Source organism: Artemia franciscana, chromosome 7 (genome assembly GCF_032884065.1).
Source record: "Artemia franciscana chromosome 7, ASM3288406v1, whole genome shotgun sequence".
NCBI classification, from domain to species: domain Eukaryota; kingdom Metazoa; phylum Arthropoda; class Branchiopoda; order Anostraca; family Artemiidae; genus Artemia; species Artemia franciscana.
The window spans coordinates 12,544,376-12,570,120 of NC_088869.1; the positions used below are offsets into that span (position 1 = coordinate 12,544,376).

The following is a 25,745-nucleotide window of genomic DNA, read 5'->3' on the forward strand; positions in this document are numbered from 1 at the left end:
TTTTTTTCAACTAAAAGTAAGGAGCAACATTAAAACTTAAAACAAACAGAAATTATTACGTATATGAGGGGACGCTTCCCCTCCTTAATACCTGGCTCTTTACGCGAAAATAATTTCAAAAGAGCTATTTATTCTAATTAAACGGCCTCAGGGATTCAGGGGTCATTCTTAAAGAATTGCAACAAAATTCAAACTTTAGCGTAGAGAGCGAGGTATTGACGAGGAGGCGAAGCCCCTAATATACGCAATAAAAACATACAAACATAAAAGTCCGGTGCGTAAGTTAATTTGTAAGTTAAGTGTATTCATTACAAATAAAGAAGCTCGTAAATAAAATTAAAAGTTCTAGTGGGCTTTTTAAGTGAACGAAAAAATCGGAGGGCAACTAGCCCCCCCCCCGTTTTTCCAAAAATCGCCCGATTCAAACTCTGAAAAAGCCATTTAGCAAAAAAGTAAAATTAATATGTAAATTTCGTTTTAATTATTCATGTACAGTGAGCCAAGATCAAAACCTGCATCAATTCAAAAACGTTCAGAAATTAAATAAAAAAGTTTTTTTAACCTAAAGTAAGGAGCAACATTAAAACTTAATACGAACAGAAATTATTATGTATATGAGGGGGTGCTTGCCCTCCTCAATACTTTGCTCTTTACGCTAAAGCATTTTTCGTAATTTTAAAAGAGCTATTTATTCTAATTAAATGGCATTTGTGATTCGGAGATCATTCTTAAAGAAATGGAACAAAATTCGAACTTTAGTGTAAAGAAGAAGGTATGAAGAGGGGGCAAGTCCCCTCATATACGTAATAAAAATTTACAAATATATAAAAGTTCGTTACGTAAGCTAATCTGTAAGTTATTTACATTTATTACTAGTTCGTAAATAAAATTAAAAGTACTGGTGGCCTTTTCAAGTGACCAAAAAATTGGAGGGCAATTAGGCCCTCTACCCCGTCCCTTTTTTCTCAAAATCGTCCGATCAAAACTTTGAGAAAGCCATTTACCAAAAAAAGGAAAATTAATATTCAAATTTCGTTTTAATTCTTCGTGTACGGTGAGCCAAAATCAAAAGCTGCATTAATTCAAAAACGTTCAGAAATTAAAAATAAAAAAGTCTTTTTAACTGAAAGTAAGGAGCGACATTAAAACTTAAAACGAACAGAAATTATTTCGTAAATGAAAGGGGCTGTCCCCTTCTCAGCGCCCCACTCTTTACGCTAATGTTTTACTTTTTCTCACAACTCTACTTTTCAAAACAATAAAAAAAAAATTAGCGTAAAGAGCGAAAGGTTGAGGAAGGGACAGCCCCTTTCATATACGGAATAATTTCTGTTCGTTCAAAGTTTTAATGTCGTTCCTTACTTTCAGTTAAAAAAACTAGTTTTTTTTTTTTTAATTAAACAGTTCGTGGTAACGAACTGTAGTAAGGAGCGACCCAGCTAAATAGTAACCAAAATTGTAAAAAACGGAAAAACTGGAGGGTAACTAGTCCCCCTCCCACACTCTTTTTTCCCAAAGTAACCGGATCAAAATTTTGAGATAGCCATTTTGTTCAGAATAGCCGAAAAAATTAATAACTACGTCTTTGAGGACGACTTAATTCCCCACAGACCTTGGGGGAAAGGCTACAAGTTACGAACTTTCCTATTGTTTACCTATAGTATTGGTTATTGGGAAAAATACTGACGTTTTCAGGGGGGATTTTTTCTGGTGGTGTTGGTAGGGGTTCGTGAGAAGATCTTTCCATGGGGGAATTTATCATGGAATAAAAAAAAAACTCCATGAAGGGGACGCTGGATTTTCCGGCATTGTTTAAAAAAAAACAATGAGAAATTAAATAAATAAAACAAGTTATCTTCAACTAAAAGTAAGGAGCAACATTAAAACTTAAAACAAACAGAAATTATTACGTATATGAGGGGACGCTTCCTCTCCCCAATACCTGGCTCTTTACGCGAAAATAATTTCAAAAGAGTTATTTATTCTAATTAAACGGCCTTAGGGATTCAGGGGTCATTCTTAAAGAATTGGAACAAAACTCAAACTTAAGCGTAGAGAGCGAGGTATTGACGAGGAGGCGAAGCCCCTCATATACGCATTGTAATTACTACAGTAATAAACTGTAGTAAGGAGCGACCCAGCTCAATAGTAACCAAAACTGTAAAAAACAGAATTTTGGTAGCAATAGCTACATCAAAAGAATCGCATTTTAATGCTGATTTTAAATATATAAGTTTAATCAAGTTTAGTCTAACCCATCAAAAGTTACGAGCCTGAGAATATTTGTCTTATTTTAGAAAATAAGGGACCCCCCCCCCTAAAAGTCATAGAATCTTAACGAAAATCACACCATCCAATTCAGCGTATCAGAAAACCATACTGTAGAAGTTTCAAGCTCCTATCTACAAAAATCTGGAATTTTGTATTTTTTGCCAGAAGGCAGATCACGGATGCGTGTTTATTTGTTTGTTTTTTTTTTTTTTTTTTTCTTCCCAGGGGTGATCGTATCGACCCAGTGGTCCTAGAATGTTGTGAGATGGCTCATTCTAACGGAAATGAAAAGTTCTAGTGCCCTTTTTAAGTGACCAAAAAAATTGGAGGGCACCTAGGCCCCCTCCGATGCTAATCATTTTCCCACAGTCACCGGATCAAAATTCTGAGATAGGCATTTTATTCAGCATAGTCGAAAAACTTTATAACTATGTCTTTGAGAACGACTTACTCCCCCAGAGTCCCCGTGGGAGGGGCTACAAGTTACAAACTTTGACTAGTGCTTACATATAGTAATGGTTATTGGGAAGTGTACAGACGTTTTCAGAGGGATTTATTTGGTTGGGGGGAGTTGTTGAGAAGAGGGGGATATGTTGGGGGAACCTTCCATGGAGTAACGTGTCATGGGGGAAGAAAATTTCCATGAAGGGAGCGCAGGATTTTCTAGCATTATTAAAAAAAAACAATGAAAAAATAAATATGAAAAAGTTTTTTTCATCTGAAACAAAGGAGCAGCATTAAAACTTAAAACGAACAGAAATTATTACGCATATGAGGGGTTCACCTCCTCCTAATACCTCGCTCTTTACGTTAAAGTATTTTTAGTAATTTCAACTATTTATTCTACGGCCTTTGTGATTTAGGGGTCATTCTTAAGAAATTGGGACAAAACTTCAGCTTTATTGTAAAGAGCGAGGTACTACTGAGAGGGTAAGCCCCTCATAAACGTAATAAAAACACACGAATACATAAGTTCGTTACGTAAGCTAATTCGTAAGTTACGTATATCTTTTACTAATAAAAACGTTTGTAAAAAATTAAAAGTTCTAGTTGCCTTTTTCAGTAACCAAAAAACTGGAGGCCTCCTTTTTTCCAAAAATCATTCGATCAAAACTATGAGAACGCCATTTAGTCAAAAAAAAAATATGCAAATTTTGTTTTAATTATTCATGTGCGGAGAGCCAAAATCGAAACATGTATTAATTAAAAAACGTTCAGAAATTAATTTAAAAAACAAGTTTTTTTAACTGAAAGTAAGGAGTGACATTAAAACGAACAGAAATTACTTCGTATTTTTATTTAATTGCCAGAAGACACATAACGGATGCGTTTTTTTTTTTTTTTTTTTTTTTTTAAGGAGTGATTGTATCGAAATAATGGACCTATGAGATCGAGAGAGGGTGCATTCCAACGGAAAATAAAAGTTATAGTGATCTTTTTATTGACCAAAAAGACCGGGGGGCAACAGGACCCCTTCCCACACCCATTTTCACCAAAGTTATCTGATCAAAATTTTGAGATACCCAATTTGTTCCGTATAGTTAAAAGATCAAACAATTATGTCTTTAGGTGTATCATGACCACCCAAAGTCGGTGGAGACTGGCCTGTAAGTTATGAAATTTGTCCATTGTTTATGTATAGAACTTGTTATTGGGAAGTTCGCAGACTTCTTTTTTGGGTGGGGGTGTGTGCTTAGGGTGGATTTCTATAGAGAGAATCTTTCTTGGGGAGGGAAATTTCTGGGGGGAGGGGGTGAATATTCCAGGGGAAATGTTACACTGGAATTACTATAGGATTTTTTTTTACATGCATAACCAATTTCCGAAATTTTTTCAAATTTGAAATGTATTCGAAAATGTCTTTGAACAAAAAAACTAAAACCTGAATTTGATATTTTGAGGATTTTCTCACTTTTTTCCTGAAAATATAAGAGAAATGCGGAAATACAGAAATTCGGTGTTTTTTATGTATTCATGTTGTAGACGGATCTCTTTTAGATGAATCCGACAGTTTTGTTCTGTTTTTGAGTTTTTGTGGCTTAGCACTTTCAAGGTGCATACAAACGATCACATTATTAGGTGCATATGAGATTATAGGGAATGGTCTGAAATTTTAGGAAATTTCTCGGAGGATAGAAAAGCTGAAGCTTTAAACAGTGTAAGGGGGGGTGTAAGCAAGGTGTTTCCAAAATACGAATAAAATGCAATTTTTATGTGCATATGTATTCGTATCTGAGAATAGTACATGAATAAAAGTAAACTTAAACTAAAATTCAAAGTTTCGAGACATAAAATTGTAATTTAGAGTTGTGGCACTTTTAGTGGCAAAGTTACTGACTCGGTCCGTGTCAGAATCGAGTGGAGAAGAGCTATTAAGATGTAACACTGAATTAATTAATTTATCTCTGCTTTGTATGGCTCGTACAGCATTTGATACTAAAAACTAGCACAGTATGTACTTAAACACAACCATTCTACCGAACGGTGTTTTTTTTTTTTTTTTTTTTTTTTTGCTACTCTATCGCTTCACACTAAGCGGTAAACATTCTACCGACGCAACATCAGTCAATCAGAGATTTGATCCAAAATTCAATTATAATTAACAATTAATGGTAACTGATGATTGAAAAATGAGAAAAATCCTTATATCGTGGTTGGGATACAAAAGAAAGGTTCTTAATCTTCTTTGTAATTAATTCCTTTAGTAATTTAAATGGAGACAATGCATTTATCTAAATATGGGGGAGGTGCCTGGTACCTGAAGTAAGTTGTCCCCATATAGCAAAAACCAACTTTGCTTCTTCGATTGACTAACAAATATAAAAAAAAAAAATTCTGAAAACGAAACTTTTCAAACTAAACTAAAGAATCATGTGAAACTTAAGACCAGCAGAAATAGATTCCTACAAAATCCAAATCTAAAATGATCACAGATTGCTATTAAAAAATAAATGAAATGTAAAACGAACAGAAATTAAATAAACAATCAGAGCAAACATAGAGACAACAAGTACTAATATAAATAAATAAATAAATCTTAAAACGAGTAAAAATTAGATTGAATATTCAACTCAAGTTTAAAACAAGCAAACATTACTACAAACAGGAATTTGGCTACTGCTCCCTTCCCTAACCGTAGAAGTCTAAAGCCTGTTGCGTCATTTGTGTTTCGTTAAACTACACGTGTCTTGAACGATTTGCTTTTATTTTTCATAACATTGACGACAAATAAAAACTAAATAACCATAACAATCAAGAAGACTTGAAAGGACTAATGAAAATAAACTAAATATTTGATATATAACGACATTAATTGCTGGAAGCTGAGCAATTCAAGATTTTATTCATTATAATTATCATTTCTACTTTCCAGCGTTGTAAATACAAAGAAAATATTTGTAACATATTTCTTTTGCAGTAAAGCGCAAATGACACAATACGGTTTAGACTTTTTTTTATTTATTAATACCAAAATACAGCAAGCCTTATCAAGCTTGTCGCACTTTTACGGTTAGGAGAGGTAGCAGTAGCCAAACTCCTATTTGTAAGGATTTTGTTCATTTTAAGTTTGACTCAAATATCGAATTTAATTGTTACTCGCTTTAAGATTTATTTATTTCCAATCAAGATTTATATATTCTGTTCCTACTCATTTTACCCCGCTGTGCACAATTCTACCCTAACACATGACTATTTGTCCCGTCTCAAACACCACTAAACCAAATACACAAAACCTCAATACCCAAAAAATAAACCAACTAAATATTTCACACACTCTAGCTTTCTCGACAAAACGCAATTCTCTGAACCTTCTCACTAACAACAAAATACTTAATTCTAACATACCACCCGAAAACTTACCTTAGAGTTACACGCACCGGGATCTCCACAATGGTGGCAACCCTGCGCACTAGAAACACAGATGATGTGCGCGCACTAGACAAACAAAAAAGCTAGTCATCAGAAACACATCATCCCTATCTTAAAATCGAACCAAATTTACAAGCATAAAATTGAAAAAAAAATCTTTGTACTTGCAATATTTTTTTCCCCTTTTTGCACCCACATACAACTAATATAACAAGTTTTTTCCGGAAAAAAAAATTCAAAAAAATGCTATATAAGTATTGGAAACCATTCGCCATTAACTAGCATCGCTAGACATAACTATTTGAGCTGTAAAATATTTTGAACAAGATGTCTATATTAAAATTTGCAGGGAAGGCAACTAAAACATTGATAGAAGGGCCCTGACACGTCTCTGGTCCCTTTTCAACATCCCCCACAACATGTCCTGAAAGTTTAAATTTAATACCTTTAACCATTCTTAAAATGTTGCAGGTTCTTCTTTTTGATAAACTGATACACATTGTACCTGTTGATTTAGTACAACATATCCCTCAACATTCTCCAATGTTTCTCCTTAATACCCTAAAGCTTCTCAGATACACCCAAAATCAAACATTTCCCCTCTTCCTAATGATTAATCCTGTATATAAACAATGGGCAAATTGCACAATTTACAATACTTGCCATGAAGCTGTGAAATCATGGCATCACTGGAGAGACAGCTATCAGACCTTTTGACTAGTTTGAACAAAATGACAATTACAAAATTTCGATCATTGTACAGGTGAGGGGACGCCTAAAAAGGACCAGGAGAGGGGGGGGGGAGCTGGTTGACCTCCGATCTCTCTTCGACATCCCCTCAACATATCTTGAAAGTTTCAACATAGAATAGGGTTCCTTAGATATTGCTCCTTATTCTCTTTTCACAACCAGCAAACACATAGTTTGTTTTGATTGCCTTCAGCATCCCTCTCAATATTTCCTTAAAGTTTCACCTTAATACTTTAAGCTTTTTTTGGATATATTGGATCAAAACATAACTAAACACAGAATAAGTTTTTCAAAGAAAAGTAAAGCTCTGTTAAACTAACAATGAGCAGAAATAAATTCAAATGATTTTCAAAGCGTAAAACTACCACAAATCACCATCAATAAATAAATGAAACATGGAACGAACAGAAATTACAATAAATAACAGAGTCAAACTCAAAACAAGCAGAAATTAACCTGAGTGGGGTTGACACCCCAAATGCCTGCTGAAGACCAGAACATAATTTGCACTTTACTGAAAACAACATACATATTAGATGTTCTCACTTTTTTAGGTTTAAAAAATCAGAAATAAATAAGATATTTAGGAATAAATATTGTATACGTATATTAAACTTCAATCCACATTCACTTGTTTTATTTCAGTAAAGTACAAATTATGTTCTAGTCTTCAGATGGCAGGGGAGGGGGTGTCAGCCCTACTCATGTTAATTTCTGCTCGTCTTCAGTTTGACTTGGTTATTTATTGTTATTTGTTGTTCGTTTGGGGTTCCATTTATTTACTGATGGTGATTTGTGGTAGTTTTACGCTTAGAAGATTATTCGAATTTATTTCTGCTTATTTTTGGCTTAATGTCAATTTACAAGGATTTTTGTCTAGTAAAAATGTTGTTAATCGAGGGGTTCCCCAAGGATCCGTACTGGGTCCGACTCTGTTTTTAATTTTTATTAATGATCTACCGCATGTTGTGAAAGATCTGCCCAGAATTGACGACTTTGTTGACAATGGTCCGAGTAAGACTCAGCTTACTATGCCCTTATTCGCTGATGATACAACCTTGGTGTGTGTTGCCCCTACAGAAGAACTGCTCATGTCAACGATAAATGCAGCAATGAGCAGGATATGTACATGGCTTCAAATAAACTACCTTGACCTGAATATAGATAAGTCAAATTTTGTTATTTTCTCTCGATCTCCGAATTTTTACCCTTGGTTTACGGAAATAATTTCGGAGCGGGGAATTATTAAACGAACAAGATTCACCAAATACCTCGGAATCAATGTTGATGAAACCCTATCATTTAAAGATCATGTGAAGTCAGTTTCGAAAATATTGTCACGTAACTTAGGTATCATGCGCAAATTAAAACATATTTTCCCCCCAAATGTTCTACGATTGTTATATTTTTCCCTGATTCACCCTTACATTTTGTATTGCTCGTCGATTTGGCTTGGTACTTTCCCTTCGATAGTTCGTCCAATCCGTGTGATCCAGAATAATGCTGTCCGAGTTTTTTGTGGTGTTGGGAATCAGGAGTCTTTGAGGTCTATGTATAGAGATTTAAATGTAATGCCTGCAGCTGGATTACGTGATTTTTATACGTTGATTCTTATATATAGGTATTACAGAGGTAGCCTTCCTGATTGTTTTATAGGAATATTTTGTGAGAGGTCTGATGTTCACCACCACATTACTCGGATACGAGGTAATACTGAGGTTCCTCGATTAGTTTCAAGTAGGTCTTCTTTTTCACTTATTTACAGAGCTTCAAAACTTTGGAATAAACTGAGTATAGATATCAAGGAAATAGGTAGCATTGACCAGTTTAAGTCTGATTTACGTGTGGAGTTGATCGGTAGGTATGCTTTTGAAACAGATTAACTCAAATAAATTTTACATAGCTTATTCGTTTGTAATATTTATGTATTTTTTATTTTTTTGTTTTTTTGTTGTTGTCTTGGGGTCACGCAAGGGAGTGTATTGTTTATATTTTTTTGTTTATTTCGGTATATGGTCTCATTCTCCATATTTTCTTATTCTCCATATTGTCTCTTTATTTTCTTTGAATTTAGCACAACCTCGCAAGCTTCGCTTATATTGTGCTATTGATTAAGAAATGTTTATTTCTAATACAATTGTTCTACTACTACTACTAAAAAAAAAAAAAAAAAAAAAAAAAAAAAAAAAAAAAAAAAAATGGAGCTCTTAACTTTTTTTTGAAAAACTTATTTTGCAGAAATAGTTTTTAAATTAATTTATGTTTGTTTTTATCGACACAGTCTTTTACATGGAAAAAGTAAATAGTATTTTAAATCGTTTCTGTTTTCTTTTTCTATAAGAGTTCGTAGTTTGCCACCTCGTTGTGTGTTACAGAAAAGATTTTAACAATTTTTAACAAAATACATCCTTTTGAAATTCTCGACACAATCAGTATTGTTTAATTTAGCTTTATTCCTTCTCAAGTTGACCTGAAAAATAAAACTTAATACCATTTATTGGATCTATGCTCTTTGAAAACCTGGATACACTTAAATTCCTTTGATTTAGCTAAATTGTAAGAGCAGAAGTAGTAATAGTGGTACCCCTGAAAGTTTCAACTTAATACCCTCAGTTGTTTTTGGGATATTGTTGAGATGTCTTATTGGCAACCAGCATAAACACAATCCCTTTTGACTTAGTTTTAAATCATAATTGGTAAATTGCATAACTGTGGGGAAATGACATACCTCATATCCCTAGAGACATAGTTATGGGACCGTTCAACAATGTTGAACGAAATGGCTATCTCAAATTTTGGCTGGATATTTTTGGTAAATTAATGGGTTAAATAAGGGCGCTAGAACTTATATTTTCCAATTGGAGCATCTCCTTTAAAAGTTTCTATGCTATTGTTATTTATGATAGGGCTGCACTGACTATGATGTTGCTTATATGCCCTTTTGAAAACCTGTATGAATATAGTTTTTTTCGTTGACTTGGTTTCCCATAAATGTCCACTAAAAGCTTCACCTTAATACCCTTAGCGTCATTAGCTACAGCAATCGAAGTAGTAGTATTTATAGCATACACATAATGTCTTCTGGCTAGTTCAAATTCCACCACAACTTACCCTCAAATGTCCAACTTAATAAGGTAAGCCGTTCTTGAGATATTGCTCTGTCACCCTTTTGACAATCTACATGTTCAAAGTTCGTTTTGATTTAGTTGAACATTTGCCTAAGCATTCCTTGAAAGCTCCCCCTTAATACCCTTAGCTTGCGTAGTAGCAGTAGTAGCATTAGTAGCGGCATGCATATAGTATCTTTAGTTTTCTTCTGCGAAGAATTAAGAGCGAAGAACGGATTTAATTTAAATAAACCAGTGGAAAAAAAACGAAAAAAAGTATTAATTAACAATAAAAAAAAATCCGAGTATTCTGGATCCACATTCGGGAGTCTTTCTCAAAGGAAAGAAAAAAAATAAAGAAAAAACAGTTTTTTTTAAATATAATCCTAAAAAAAGCGACAAACTAAACACACGAAGAAAGAAAAATAACTAAAAAAATAAAGGAATAAATACTCTTCACATTCTAAACTATTGTTACTTCTTTAAAGTTTTTTTTTTGGGGGGGGGGGTGAGAAAGGCTCCCAAGAGCCAAAATATTCGGATTTTTCCTTAATTATTGTTTTTTTTTCACTACTTAATATTTAAATTAGACCCGTTTTTCTCTCTCAATTTTCCGTAAATAGAAAAGCAGTGTGGTCTAACGAATTATTCATTTTTTTCAACATTCCCCTCAACATACGCGGAAATTTTCAACTAAATAACATATGCCATTCCTGAAGCATTGTCGATACGTCCTCTTGACAGCCTGTATATGCATAGCGTGTTCCAATTCAGTTCAATAGTTTCAATTTTCCTAAAAATGTTCGCCTTAATATACTTAAGTTTTGTAGTAGTAGTAACAGTAGTATGAGCAAAAGCAGTAGCATTAGGATGCAAATAATGTCATTTGGTTAGTTCAACATCTCCCACAAGCCCTGTTAGTTTCAACTCCACACACTAAACTGTTCCTAAAATATTGCTGATACGCTCTTTTGACAACCTGCATACAGACGGCGTGTTGTGATTCAGTTCACCTTCCCTCCTCAATATTCCCAGAAAACTTCACTTTCATAGCCTTAGGCATCGCTGTAACAGAAGTAATAGTAGTTATATTAATACTAGTAGTACTAGTATTAATAGCACAAGTGCTAGTAGTGGCACTAGTATCAACATATTGCCTCTTGTTAAGTTGAGCATCCCCCTAATCAAGTCCTAGAAGTTTCAACTTAATGCAATTAGCCATTGCTATTACATTACTGATATGCCCTTTCGATAACCTGTATATTCATACACTTCCTGAAAGTTTAATCTTAATACTCTTCACCTTACAAGTAATTGCGATAGAATAAGTAGTTGTATTAGTAGTAGTAGTAACAGTAGTAGCAACTGTATTAATAGCAGCAGTAGCATGTACATGTTCTCTTTTAGTAGGGTGAACATCCCCCTCAGTACACTCCGGAAGTATCATCTTGATACGGTAAGCCGTTTCAGAAATATTACTGATTTACCCATTTCATCTCAATATTCTAAGCCTTACGTGTAATAGTTGGAGTAGTTTAGTAGCAATAGTGCTAGCAGCAGTAAAAGTAGCAGTGGTAGTAGTATTAGTGGTTGCATGCACATATCACCTTTTCATCAATTGATCTTCCCCTTTGAGCATTTTCTGAAAGTTCCAAAATAATACCCAAATCCATTCTTGAGATACACTCTTTTGGCAATCTGCATAAACATATTGTGTTTTGGTTCAGTTCAAATTCCCCCTCAATATTCTGTCAAATGTTCACCTTCATACGCTTAGCATTAACAGTACTTTCTCCAGGGATAATGGGGATAATGTTATCCCCAAAGTCATGGTTTTTAACCATGGGCCTTTAACTATGCTGAACAAAATGGTTATCTCAAAATTTCGATTAGCATGAATATAGGGGAAAAGGAGCCTGGTAATTGGGATAGTTGTCTTCTAATTTTTTTTTGGTCACTTAAAAAGGGGACTAGAACTTTTAATTCTTGTTTATATAAGCCCCCCTCTCAATCTTTTAGGGCCATTGGTTCGATTCAATTACCCCTGGGAAAACGACAGACATCCATGATTTTTCTTCTGGGAAAAAATACAAAATTCGACATTTTCGCACATAAAGCTTTAAACCTCTACGATAGGGTCCTCTGATAAGTTAAATCTGAAAGTGCAATTTTCATTAATTTTCTTGAATTTTTTGGGGTATTTTCCTCCTTTTTCAAAAGTCAGGCAAATTTTCTCTGGCTTGTAGTTTTTGATAGGTAATATCAAACTTAATTGTCTCTTTTTGGAATCAGCTTTGAATGCCAATTCTTTCGATAATACTATTGTTATCAAAGTTCTTTTTTTTTAGGGTTTCGATTGCTGCTGGGCCAAGTCGTCCCTTACTAAGAATTCCTTCCCACGAACTGTTTTGAAAAATTTTGTTACAAGTTATTAAAGACGTGAAACCCTAATTAGAGTAAAGCCAAAATAGATAGTCTCTGTGAGATGCATAAGTGTTTGAAATTTAGAAGTATAACCTGCAGAAACGTTACCAGAAACAACTCTTTATCAAACCGTTCGCGGTAACTGACTGTAAGAAAGAAAGGAACGACTCAGTCTACCGATTAACAAGCCGATTACAAAATCTTCAGCCGATTAGCAAATGAATTATCATTTTGCTAATTTGCTAAGATCTTAATGCGCAGTGAATAGCTGCAAAATCAACACATTTGGCATTTTTAGAATCATCATTAATAATAGGTTTTTGTTGTATATATTGTAGTGAAAACTTCACCTTTTAGTTTCCGTTTCTATTGACAAGGGTCATTCTTTACTTAACGTTTGTCACTTTGAACTAGCACCCTTATTAAACCCTCTTTTTTATATTCAAGTTTAATATTCGTAGAACAATGCGATGGGAACAACAATCATCCCTCAAAAAGAGCAGAGCTTGAAATATTTCTCAAGGAAGAGGGGGAGTCTTAAACATAATAAAGGAATTATACAGTCGTTATTTCCACAATTTCAAGATAAGTTTTCTGAAGAAAAATTTTATGTAGAGTTAACCCACGAATGAACAATACACCCTGGAAAGCGAAAGGACAGTACGGAAGATATGTCAACTGAAAAATGAGAAATATTCCAATTAAACCCTGAGAAAAACAAAGCTCCTGATGGAACTTGCCCCGATCAGAAACCTCCTGACGACATTCTTAAAGACCGTGACCAACCCCTCGCCCTTTTACACCATTAAGCGGTCACAAAATGACAGCAAAAGCCACTATTTTGTCACGCCGTCTCTTTTACTGCCTAAAAAAGACTACACCTGCTTAACAAAAATATAAACTTCAATTCATGTTAGAATGTGTTCTCTTCCAATATTTTAGATTTACATGTTCAACGCGACCAGCAAAAGAAATAAACATGACTCCTTGATCAGCAATTTCAGAAAAGAATAAAAAATTTCATGCGTTTCTAAAAGTTTGAAATCTATTATAGTACCCTCCCAAAATACCTTATAGAGTTTAAAATACCTTACATAGTTTATGTAAGGATTATCTCCTTTTGGGGGGCGTTTCTCCCCTTCTTATGACTTTGGTAGTTCCTTTAAACTTATTGGATTTTAAGTGTTTCGAATCACCATACAACGGGACTTGTTATAGGTGTATATTGTTATCAAAATTCCTTTAGTTAGAGTTTTGGTTACCATTAGAACGAGTCGCTTAAATGGGGCCAAAAAATTGATTTCTCTCTTCCTTTGGCGTTCTGTGCCCAAATTAGGCTTACAAAATGTCCCAAACAGATGTAACTCCTATACACACAGCAAATATAAAAAGAGCATTGAAAAACTTACTCATAAACTTTGACCAATGAATGGAAACAAAGTAGTGCTCCACTGATGATCTGCGGATCTGATGACTGCAGAAATACATTTATTTTGTCTACTATTCCAGTCCATCTTCCAGGAAAATCATTTTTTATAATGTGGTTCAATATTACGGCAAGTACATTCCGAATAAGTTCAGGGGAATGTACTATGGCATCGATTATTGCATCTCGAATCATAGCTCGATCTTGTTCATGAATACTGAAGGGAATGGGCTTCCCTGTTTCTGTTTCTTTATCTTCCCAGCTACCATTGACCATATTCTTTAGATAAACCACACCAGACTGTTTAACAGGCATGTCGAATTCCTGTGACATGATTACTTGCAATAGAGTTGGAGCAAATCCTATGATTTTGTGTATCTGCAATTTAAGAGATATGTTTCTCAGATTTTGTTTCCCAAAAAGAACAACACGACAAAAAGTTTTAGTTTTGTTAACGATTTTACCTTCTGTACACAAATAAACATAAAAAAAACTAAATAACCAGTATTAAGCTATGTACGAACAACTGTCAATAACAGTAAAAAAAGATTTAAGTTAGCAGAATGATGTATTTCCCATGCATTTTTCTCTGTTAGCTGCAACTGAGGCCTTTTCTTGGAGATGAATATAAATACTGTTTGGGTTTTTAGTAAACATATTTTTTGCTCTATTATTTTTCGATTGGTTGACGCATGATTTATCATTAGAGCTAGCTTTTAATGTTTTCTCGCAGGAAGACTGTGAGCGTTTTGTTTTAATTTTCATAGATGTCCCTGGTCCCAATAAGAGCACTACTTCCAAAGTGGGCACTGCTCAGCAGTTGCTGGTAAAATCACTGTCATTGTGCAGTTCGGTTTGAAGATCAACAGAAGTAACAAAAAACAAACAAATTAGATAGACGTCATAAAACTTAGATCCCCAATAAAAAAATTTGGCAATACGAGTCCCTGTTGGATTAGAATCTGTTCATGGTGAAGTCGCAATGCAGACAAAAATAAAATCATATGTACCCAAGATATCCAAATAGAGTATTTGCATCATCTCAGGAACAGCTAGGGGGATCGTGTCTAAATTTTTAGAGTGTCAGGGGCCAAGTGACTTTGAATTTTGACTTTGGGGAGAGAAGAGGCACCGAGAAAATGCATCCACGATCTCGAAATAGAATATTTGTAACGTCTCGGTAACAATTAGTGGGGATCGAGCTGAAAATTTCGGGGTGCTGGCGGCACAGGTCAGGAGACTTCACACTTAGTGCTTGGGTGAAAGCAGTTCCCACAACCATACCGAATCTAAATGCGGTAAAGGTTGACTAAAATATGCGCGTTTGGCGGACTGAGATTTTTGTTTAGCGACGCGCCTATTTGTCCTATTTAAAGCATGTCCTAGTTTGTCCTATTTAAAGCATTTTTTTTTCGAAAACTATATCTGTTGTTCTTGGGATCCAATATTCCTTTTCAGCTTCATTAGCAAGAACAAGCCATGGAAACAAGAAGGGCGAGACATCAAGCTGATCTTCTTCCAAATATTCTTTCTATCCAAAAGATCGACAATGAGACATTAAACTGCCAGAGAATTGAACTGATTCAACAGAATAGGGAATTAGAAAGAAATCCCTTTCACCATATCTCCGTGGTTACTTTAAAAATTGGAAGGAAACCCAATGAATACACCTTATTCGATGTCCAAATTTCCTGGTCTTGTAACATACATTTGACTTCTTTTGACTACCCTGTACCCATGGGGCAATCCCCTGAGACCTCTTCTCAACATGCCAATTTTCAGAAAGAAAGATCTTAAGCCGAACTGGGCAGCCATGAAAGCCAATGAACAAGAGCTAAGAGCTCATATGGCACTTAAGACGAGGCAACAAGAGCTAAGAGCCAAGAGCTCATATGGTACGAGCTCTAAAAAATTCTAAGAATCAATAGATTGATTTAAAAGGAGAATCAGAGGCTTAATGCCGGTTAGGATTTAAATAAGAGCACTGAGTCACGATGTTCTTCTAAATATCAAAATTCATTAAGATCCGATCACCCACTCGTAAGTTATAAATACCTCATTTTTTCTAATTTTTCCCCTCCCTTTAGCCCCCCAGATGGTCAAATTTGGGAAAACGTCTTTATCAAGTCAATTTGTGCAGCTCCCTGACACGCCTACCAATTTTCATCGTCCTAGCACGTCCAGAAACACCAAACTCGTCAAATCACTGAACCACTCCCCCCAACTCCCCCAAAGAGAGCGAATCCAGTACGTTTACATTAATCACGTATCAAGAACATTTGCTTATTCTATCCGCCAAGCTTCATCCCGATGCCTCCACTCCAAGCGTTTTCCAATATTTCCCCTCCAACTCCCCCAAATGTCTACAGATCTGGTCGGGATTGAAAATAAGAGCTCTTAGACATGAATTATTTCTAAATATAAAATTTCTGGTCACCCGTTCTTAAGTTATAAATAACTCAATTTTTCTAATTTTTTCAAATTAACACCCCCCAGCTCCTCCAAAGAGATTGGGTCCGTTCCAATTATGTCAATCACATATCTAGAACTTGGGCTTATTCTTCCCATCAAGTTCCATCCCGATCTCTCCCCTCTAAGGTTTTTTTTTAAGATTTATGTTTCCCTCCTCCAACCCCCTATGTCCCCGGATCCAATTCGAGTCGAAAACGGAGCATCGGAAACATAAGATTCTTCTATATATCTATCAAGTTTCATAAAGATCCGATCACCTATTCGTACGATAAAAATACTCCAATTATCACGGTTTCAAAGAATTCCAGTTTCCCCCTCCAACTCCCCGCAATGTCACAGGATCTGGTCAAAATTTAAAATTAGAGCTTTAAAGCACAAGATCTTTCTAAATATCAAATTTCATTAAGATCTGGTGACCCGTTCATAAGTTACAAATACCTCATTTTTCCGAATTACCCCCCCCCCCCCAACTCCACCAAAGAGAGCAGGTCCGGTCCGGTCAATAATGTATCTAGGACTTGTGCTTATTTTTCCCACCAAGTTTTATCCCAATCCCTTCACTCAAAGTGTTTTCCAAAATTTTAGGTTTCCCTCTCCCAACTCCCCCCAATGTCACCAGATCCAGCCAAGATTTAAAATAATAGCTCTAAGACACGATATCCTTCCAATCATCAAAATTCATTAAGATCTGATCAACCGTTCGTAAGATAAAAATACTTCATTTTTTTCTATTTTTTCCAAATTAACCAGCCTCCCACTCCCCCACACCAGATGGTCAAATCGGGAAAACGACTATTTCCAATTTAATCTGGTCCGGTCCCTGATACGCCTGCCAAATTTCATCGTCCTATCTTACCTGGAAGTGCCTAAAGTAGCAAAACCAGCACCGACGGACCAACAGAATTTGTGATTGCTATATGTCACTTGGTTAATACCAAGTGCCATAAATAATCTTGACATATACTTATCTAAACAAACAATTTGCATATAACTAATGCTGACTGAAAAATTAGAGTGAAAATTCAAATTGTTGGCCAAATTTTAATTACAATCCAACATTTTAGCTATTGAGCAGAAAAACTAAAAAAAGACTTTTTCATGTTTTTTTATGCTAATTTCTGTGTCTTAGGTTTGAATAAGGCTTTTAATTTTCTTTAAAAAAAAAACTTTTTAATGCTTTTTAAACTAATTCATATAATGAAAATGAATAGGCCAAAATATCTTAGTACTAAAAGGCCATTTTAAAGAAGAAGATGAATTAAATAAATTATGACAATCCACTAACAGCTGTGTAGGAAAATTATTGTAAAAGATGACCCTACTTTGCACCTACATAGCATAAATCTTCACCTCCCTGTAAAAATAACGAACAGAGAAAATCAGACTAATTAGAAAGAAGCAGTGAATACTTAACCAACAATCACAAATAAGCAGTAGGAGGCTAATAATTATAAATACCTGAGCCAACTGTTCTTCTGCCTGCTGTCTCTCAATGTGGTTTGGGTTTACTGTTCCTCTAAGCAAGTCTGCAATCTTTCTTGTATCCATGTTCCTGATTTTGTGCTTAAAGGAACTCGAATGACTTGGAAGGTCTTGTACCTACACCAGGGGCCAGACAAGCTCTCAATTCTAAAAAAAAAATAATCTTCTTATGATAAAAATTACTGAGGAAATCCTCCCTTAGCCAAATTGGTCCACTGGACTTACCTGTTGGAGATATAGAAAAAGAAGCCTAGGAATGGAATTTTTCTAATCTTGAAGCAGAGATAATAAGATGTGAGATATTTCATTTCAAAAAATGTTTATCACAAGCCCCAAAGGACCGAATTTGCATTTTGGAAAATAAAACCATAAAGATAAAATCATAAAAACAGCACAACAACTAAAAGAATGGCAAAACTATTTCAAAAACACCAAAATCAGAAAGGCAGTCATTCATTAGTAAAAAAAAAAAAAAAATAAAAAAATAAAAAAGCAAAATGTCAGAAAGTTAAAAAAGGTAAAAACTAAAACAAAACTAAAAAAGAGTGAAATAAAATTAGCACTGAAAATGTTTAAAAGAGAACATATAAACAATCGGTGGGAACAAAAGAATCAAACAAACATAAAACTTGGGTATCACCATTACCAAAAAAAATAAAACTAGTGGTTTATTTTATCAGTAATGAAGGGGACAAAGGTTTTTTCATACCTAGAGATTAAGCAACAGATGGGGGACAAGATAGGAATGAGTTCATGGCAGGCGGTGACTGGACAGGGAGTGTCTTTTGGGGAAAATGTTTTCTGTGCCAAGGTTTATTATTGCATTTTTTGCAAAATGAAGGCACAACATTCCTCTCTTGTGCTCAAGAATTTCCAGCTTAGCCAAGTTTAGAAAGAGCAAACATGGTACCTTAACTTGTTTAAGAATATTCTCAGGGCTCTTTTTTGACTGGATTCAATTTTTTCTAATCAAGGGAGAGGCCAGGAGACCAAACTAGACATCCATATTCAGGATGTGAGGTAGACAAAGGAAGTATAGATCTATAAAGAATGGGATGGGGGAACATAATTTGTTCAAGAGCTTAAGAAGAGACGTGGATGCATTAGCTTTATGGACAATATCTTTAACATGGATATCCTACTTTAAATTAGAGGAAATTGTAACCCCAAGTAATTGAAAGAAAGACACAGAAATATCTGCAGGATAGGGTTGAGAAAAATGTGGCCTTGTAAAAAAACTTACTATATATTCCATTAGTAATATTTTCAAAAAGTTTAGTCTATAGCTTAGGGCTATATCTGGCACCATGAGGAAGGGGGATACTTTTACCATGAGTGGCTCAGAGAGTAATTGACTTAAACGAATGAAACCTTCAGGAATTGATCCAGAAGCTCAATGTTGCCCCTGCAAGTTCTCTTAAAGTGTCTACCTTCACCCCTTCTACTCCAAGGGACATTAACTGGTGGTGACCTAGGAGAATCGTTCTATTATAGAAACAGAAATCTTCAGAAATAGACCTACAACTCAACTGAGGTACAATAAAAAGTATTTTAGCTGCATAGCTTTGTTCAGTCCCAATTTATAATTTTTAGAAGATTTGTAAAACAATTCCTTGAATTTTGAAAAAAAAGCCTTGATCTGACTAAAAATTCTGATGATATCAATAGACTTTTGGTCACTTAGATAGGTATTTAGATAAGACATAGATATTTATTTAGGCATCTGTTTTCTATAAAATTCACTAAACCCTAGAATTGAAAAGAGAGAGTAACTTGAAAACTTTTCCAGGGACATATTTTAGGTCCTGGATTTGATTCTGAAGATTTTTCTTTAACTAACCAAACTCAACTGCACCTACTTTTCAAGATATAAAAAAAAACTTTTCTAGAACCAAACCAAATTTAATCTTGCTATTTCAACCTAATTGTCTAGTCTTAGAACCAACTAGTAACTTATTGGGTCTAATATAAGCAGACTTCTATAGTGGCTAAGTTATCACTAACTAAAAAGTCTGTTTTCTTGGAGTAATTACAGTGTTGATAAATCCAGCTCTTCCTTGGCTAATTTGTGGGGGTAAGTATATAGTGATTGACCAATTCTGAAGGAAACATACAAAACAAATAGAAGTAGCACCCTACTATTAGATTTCTTATTTTATGCTATTTCTAAATATCATGGTTGCCTTTCTTAAGATGAATCCCACCCTACCCCCCTTATGGTCCGTGATATAGCCCTATTAATACATTTCTTAATAAAATGAATCTCATGATAGGGCTAGGTTTACATTATAGGCTCTTGGTTGAAAAAGGTTTTTGCAGTTTCAATTTGATTGGATTTAATTTTGTTTTAGGAACCTCTACTGAAATATGGATAATAAACTATTTAAAATGATTTGAAATTGGGTAACAATGGGAGGAAACATTATAATTTGATTAACACAAATATCCTGCATTTTATAAATTAAGAATTTCATTACTTTAGTGTTCGCTTTTTATATTCCCAGGGCTATATCTGTGACCAGTAGGTAGGAAGTGCATTGTCAGAGGATTAAACATGATCCTTGGAAAAAGTGTCAGTGAGCAGTTGGGACTATTAAGAAGGAACACTATAGAATTCAAAAGACAATTATAAAAATTCCAAAAATACTTCTCCTTTATCCCTCCCCTAATATGTAAAATAAGCGCAAATTATGTATTAGTCTATTTCTTGATGGTATTACTCTTCTATTCAGATAGATTAATGGCAAAGAAGCAACATAAAAAAAAATCAAAACAGGAGCTAAGAGCTCATATGGCACTAGTGATGAGGTCAGAAGAGCCAAGAGCTCATATGGCATGAGCTCTAGGAACATTCTAAGAATCAATAGACCGATTTAAAAGGAAAATCAGAGGATTAATGCCAGTTGGGATTTAAAATAAGAGCTCTGAGGCACAAGGTCCTTCTAAATATCAAAATTCATTAAGATCTGATCACCCACTCTTAAGTTAAAAATACCTCATTTTTTCTAATTCTTCCAGTCCCTTCAGCCTTCAGATGGTCAAATCAGGGAGAACAGCTTTATCAAGTAAATTCATATAGGTCCCTGACACTCCTACCAATTTTCATTGTCCTAGCATGTCTAGAAGTACCAAACTCACCAAAACACTGGACCCCCTCCTGACTCCCCCAAAGAGAGTGAATCCAGTCCAGTTATGTCAATCATGTATTGACAACATTTGCTTATTCAACCCACTAAGTTTCATCCTGATCTTTCCACTCTAAGCATTTTCCAAGATTTCCTGTTTTCTCCACTAACTTTCCCCAATGTCACCTGATCTGGTCAGGATTTGAATTAAGAGCTCTGAGACATGAGTTTCTTCTAAATATCATATTTCATCAAGACCTGGTCACCCATTCTTAAGTTAAAAATACCTCAATTTTTCTAATTTTTCAAAATCAACATTCCCTCCAACTTCCCCAAAGAGAGCAGTTTTGGTCTGGTTATATGAATCATGTATTAAGGACTTGTGCTTATTCTTCCCACCAAGTTACATCCTGATCTCTCTACTCTGAGCATTTTCCATGATTTCTAGTCCCCCCCCCTCCCTACAACTTGCCCCAATGACACCAGATCTGGTCAGGATTAGACATCTGAGTTATGAAGTCCTTCTAAATATGAAATTTCATTGAGATCTGATCACAACTTTTTAAGTGAAAAATACCTCATTTTTTCTAATTTTTCAGAATTAACCCTCCCCCCAACTCCCCCAAAGAGAGTAGATCCATTCTGGTTATGTCAATCATGTATCTAGCACTTGTGCTTATTTTTCCCATCAAGTTTCATCACAATTTCTCCACTCTAAGCATTTTCCAAGATTTTAGTTTCCCTCTCCAACTCCCCCAAATGTCACCAGATCCAGTCACAATTTAAAATAAAAGCTCTAAGACACAATATCCTTCTAAATATCAAATTTTATCAAGATCCAATCACCCATTTGTAAGTTAAATATACCTTATTTTTTCTGAATTAACTGTCCCCTACTCTCCTCAGATGGTTAAATCAGGATATGACTATTTCTAATTTAACCTGGTCTGGTCCCTGATACACCAGCCAAATTTCATTGTCCTAGCTTGGTAAATGCCATAAAAATGAAAAGATGATACATATATATATATATATATATATATATATATATATATATATATGCTGTTTCTCAATTTTGTTGATGTTGCTTTATTGCTTGTATATCTGTTTAAATAAAATAGTGATATCAAGAAACAGAAAAATGCATGGGAAATAAGCATCGGCACTGTTTCTGTTTTTGAGAAAAACAGAAACAGAAAAAAACAGAACAGAAACAGAAACAGGTCAAACAAAAACAGGTGACCTGTTTCTGTAATCTGTTCTGTTTTTTGAAAAAACAGAAAACAGCTGTTTAAAAATAAAAAACAGCTGTTTTTCCTTACTTCTTCTATTTCTAATAGGAAAGAAAACATCTTCTTCTTAAATCCTTTTAGTCACATACAAAAGATGAGCAACTTCGTGCAATTCAACACACTAGCATATTTTTAGGGGGGGGCGAAATTTGTCATAAAATGTGTCCAATCGGGTGATACCAACGCTATATTCCTTTCAAGCTTAAATGTCATTTATAATTGACAATTTACCCTAGTTGCTCTTAGACTGTTGCTTTAGCGGTAAACCATTGCTCAAAGCATATACCAACACTATATTCACCGCTTAAAGCACGGATGCTTTCAAGCCGAGGCTACTTAGACTGCTGCTTGCTAATATATACCAGACAGACACAGAGTCATCCCATCTAGCTTATGTCCACTGCTTAAGTTAGAGGCTATTTAGACAATCGCTATAGCGGTAACCCATTGCTCTAAGCAAATACCAACGCTCTATAACGCTCTATGGTTAGACCATTGCTCAAGTGGTAATACCCCTCCGCTACACACATATCAAGGTGCCTAGGTTCACCGCTTAAAGTACGGATGCCTTCAAGCCGTGGCTTGTTGGACTGCTGTTCTAGCGGTAACCCATTGCTCTAAGTAAATACCAATGCTATATTCCTCTTTTATATGGGATTTCATTGAGCCCATGTTTGCTGCTTAAAGCACAAATCCTTAAAGCCGTCAATGGTTAGACTGTTGCTCAAGCGGTAATAGCCATCCGCTACACATATACCAACAGTAGAGACATTGTCATATGGGGTTCCCATCTAGCCCATGTCCACTGTATAGCATTCAAGCTTCTCTCTCTTTCTCTATCTCTCTCTTTTGCTCAGATTTACCCTGGCGTGAATTAGCATGAGAGGTTGACTCTAGTTGAGCATTGTGGAGTGACATGCATGAGAGGAAAATTTTCAAGTAGTCAACCCGTAGTCAACCTGCGTGTGTTCCCCAAGGAGAACCTCCAACAGGTTGACTCTATTTCGGCATTGTCAAGGGACATACATGCACGGAGAGGTGTAGCATAAATGGGAGACAGTCACAACGGCAATCAAAGGGGTAAAATTAACCTTGACTGGGTTGCCCACTTAATTGGACAATCTGTCTTAGCTTTTTTCTACAATTGGCCATGACTTTGACTTTTCCCACAAGTATTCCCTTTTTGTTTAAATTCAAAAATCAACGGTATCATGCCCGCTAGATATGCGTTTCGGTACGGGTAGGTATCATGCATTTCGGTATCATGCCCGCTAGATAGCGCGGCATTTGAAAAAAAAAAACAGAAAACAGATAAAAAAAAAACAGAAACGGAAAAAAACAGATGAAAAAAAAACAGAACAGAAACAGAAACAGGTCAAACAAAAACAGGTAGCCTGTTTCTGTTTTCTGTTCTGTTTTTTGTAAAAACAGAAACAGAAACAGGCAGAAACAGGCAAGAAAAAACAGAAACAGAAAACAGAAACAGTGCCGATGCATAATGGGAAATAAGCAGGCTAATTTGAGTACATATTAGTACATTCAGGGGTGGGTGAATTAAAGTCTGGAACTGGGGCTGTTAAGAAGGAAACATGTTAAGAGAATAATTCTTACTTTATAACATGGAGTATAATTGTAGTTATCACATTTTGACTGCAGTTTGACTACAATTTACCCCAAACCTGCCTATATTACTACTAACAACTCACCACAGCACCAAGCTACCTGAGGCCAACAGAGCTAGACACACTCCTCCTCCATCCCAATCTATTCAAAGCATCCTTTTTTAAACCCTCCCAGGAAGTTCACATTTCCTTTAAATCTTTCTTGATGACATCCTACCACCCCAGATAAGGATGACCTGCTTTCCATTAAGCCCTAAATGATTGGCTAAAAAGGACAATCTTTGGCAATCTGCCATCCTTCATCTGCACAACATGCCCTAGCCATCTTAACCTTTCTTTCATTATAGCGCTGGCAAGCAGGATTGGGCCACATTTTTTATAAAGCCTACTGTTTGAAATATTGTCAGTCAGCCAGGTACCCAGAACAACCTGTCTATTATGTAAATATATAGTCTGAATCATATATTTCCCAGGTATCACTCTTGTTTCAACCTGGGTAGTAATCAATTGAATCAACTGTGATAGATCAAGAGTCCAAAAAACAAATGAGAACTGCATATTTGGGATAACTTATTTGTAGTCTAGGGGGCCAGAAGAGGGGAAGTAAAGTATACTAGAGTTGTAGTCAAAATATGTTAACTATAATTATTCTACATATTTTGGAGTAGACTAAGAATTGTTTTCTTTAAATGTTTCTTTCTCAAAGGCCTTAGCTCTACACTTATTTGATTGGGGTTAAAGTAAATTGAAGCACTTTTAGGAATAAAATAGCCTAGGTCAGTTGTTCTCAGACTGTGGTACACATGCCCCTTGCAGGTGCACAAACATTTTTAGTGGGTAGGTGGCTGGCCAACAAAAAATAAAACATCCCTTTAACTCAGGGACTGGCAACTTCATTTACTTTCAGTAAGTTTACTTAGTACCAGTAACAGAGATGGGGTACCTAAAATTCTTTGTGAGTAATATATGACAGGCCCATGTGGACACAAGCTCAAAAAACTAGGCCTAGACAAAGATAAAATAGACAAAGAGATCAATGGAATTCGCAATTGAAATGAATGTTAAATTTGGATTCAAGATAAAAGCTATCTGAACACTCCATTAATCAAAATATTTTCCTCCATCATTTGATTTGCTATTCATGCTCTCTAAATAGCCTATAATGACTGCAAGGCCTACCATTGTAATTATGTTGTAGCCTCCATTCCTCCTAACACCTGGATACAACCCCCCAGAAAATAAACATTTGGTGTTATTACACTTAATACAATCCCAGATAACTAACTTAACTTACTTAATTTAAATAGAAATTTCTCTCACGTGTATGTTGTGAGCAAAGTGGAAATCAGGGTTGCAACATGTTTTTTATTGAACGGTAAAGCAAAATTAGACCGAAACGACTAAATTGACGTTCGATGCTGGGTAGGTACTTGAATGTATTTACTTAACTACATTTTGAAGTACTTAAACAAATGCTTTGATAAAACTTTTCATAATAAATTTGAGATAATTCTTAAATCTTATTAATTACATAATTTTTTTCCGGTTCCTTTCGGTAATTAGGTAACAAGTACATTTTTAAATTATATGAATATGTATTTTAGACTATTTTTTACTTTTGAAAGTTATCAGGGAATTAGAGCCAAACTTTGTGACTCAGCTTTCTGCTCATCGTAATAGGAAGGAAAAAAACGTCCCATTAGCATACAACAGCTGCTTCAACTTGGAATGAGTCAAACTTCTAAGGTTCTGGCAACTTTCCACTATATAATTTTCTTTTATTGACTAGACAGTTTCCTTTTGAATATTGCGTTAGTAAATTTTAATTTTTTATAACGGATAAATGCTTATTATTGACATGACTTTTCCTTTCAATACTTAATTTTTACTTGTTTACTATTTTA

General features: G+C 35.1%; 1 protein-coding gene across 1 annotated transcript in view; it reads right to left on the reverse strand.

The window, feature by feature from the left end:
* The window catches only part of LOC136028857 (importin-7-like), a 79,516-nt gene extending 54,267 nt beyond the window's left edge, over positions 1 to 25,249 (reverse strand). Inside the window, exons 1-4 of the mRNA XM_065706793.1 lie at positions 25,136 to 25,249; positions 17,779 to 17,949; positions 13,832 to 14,226; positions 6,133 to 6,207 (exon numbers count right to left, since the gene is read on the reverse strand). Of these exons, the coding sequence (XP_065562865.1) occupies positions 6,133 to 6,207; positions 13,832 to 14,226; positions 17,779 to 17,868 (560 nt within the window). The 5' untranslated portion in view covers positions 17,869 to 17,949; positions 25,136 to 25,249. The remainder of the gene's footprint in view (positions 1 to 6,132; positions 6,208 to 13,831; positions 14,227 to 17,778; positions 17,950 to 25,135) is intronic.
* Positions 25,250 to 25,745: the final 496 nt, after the last annotated feature.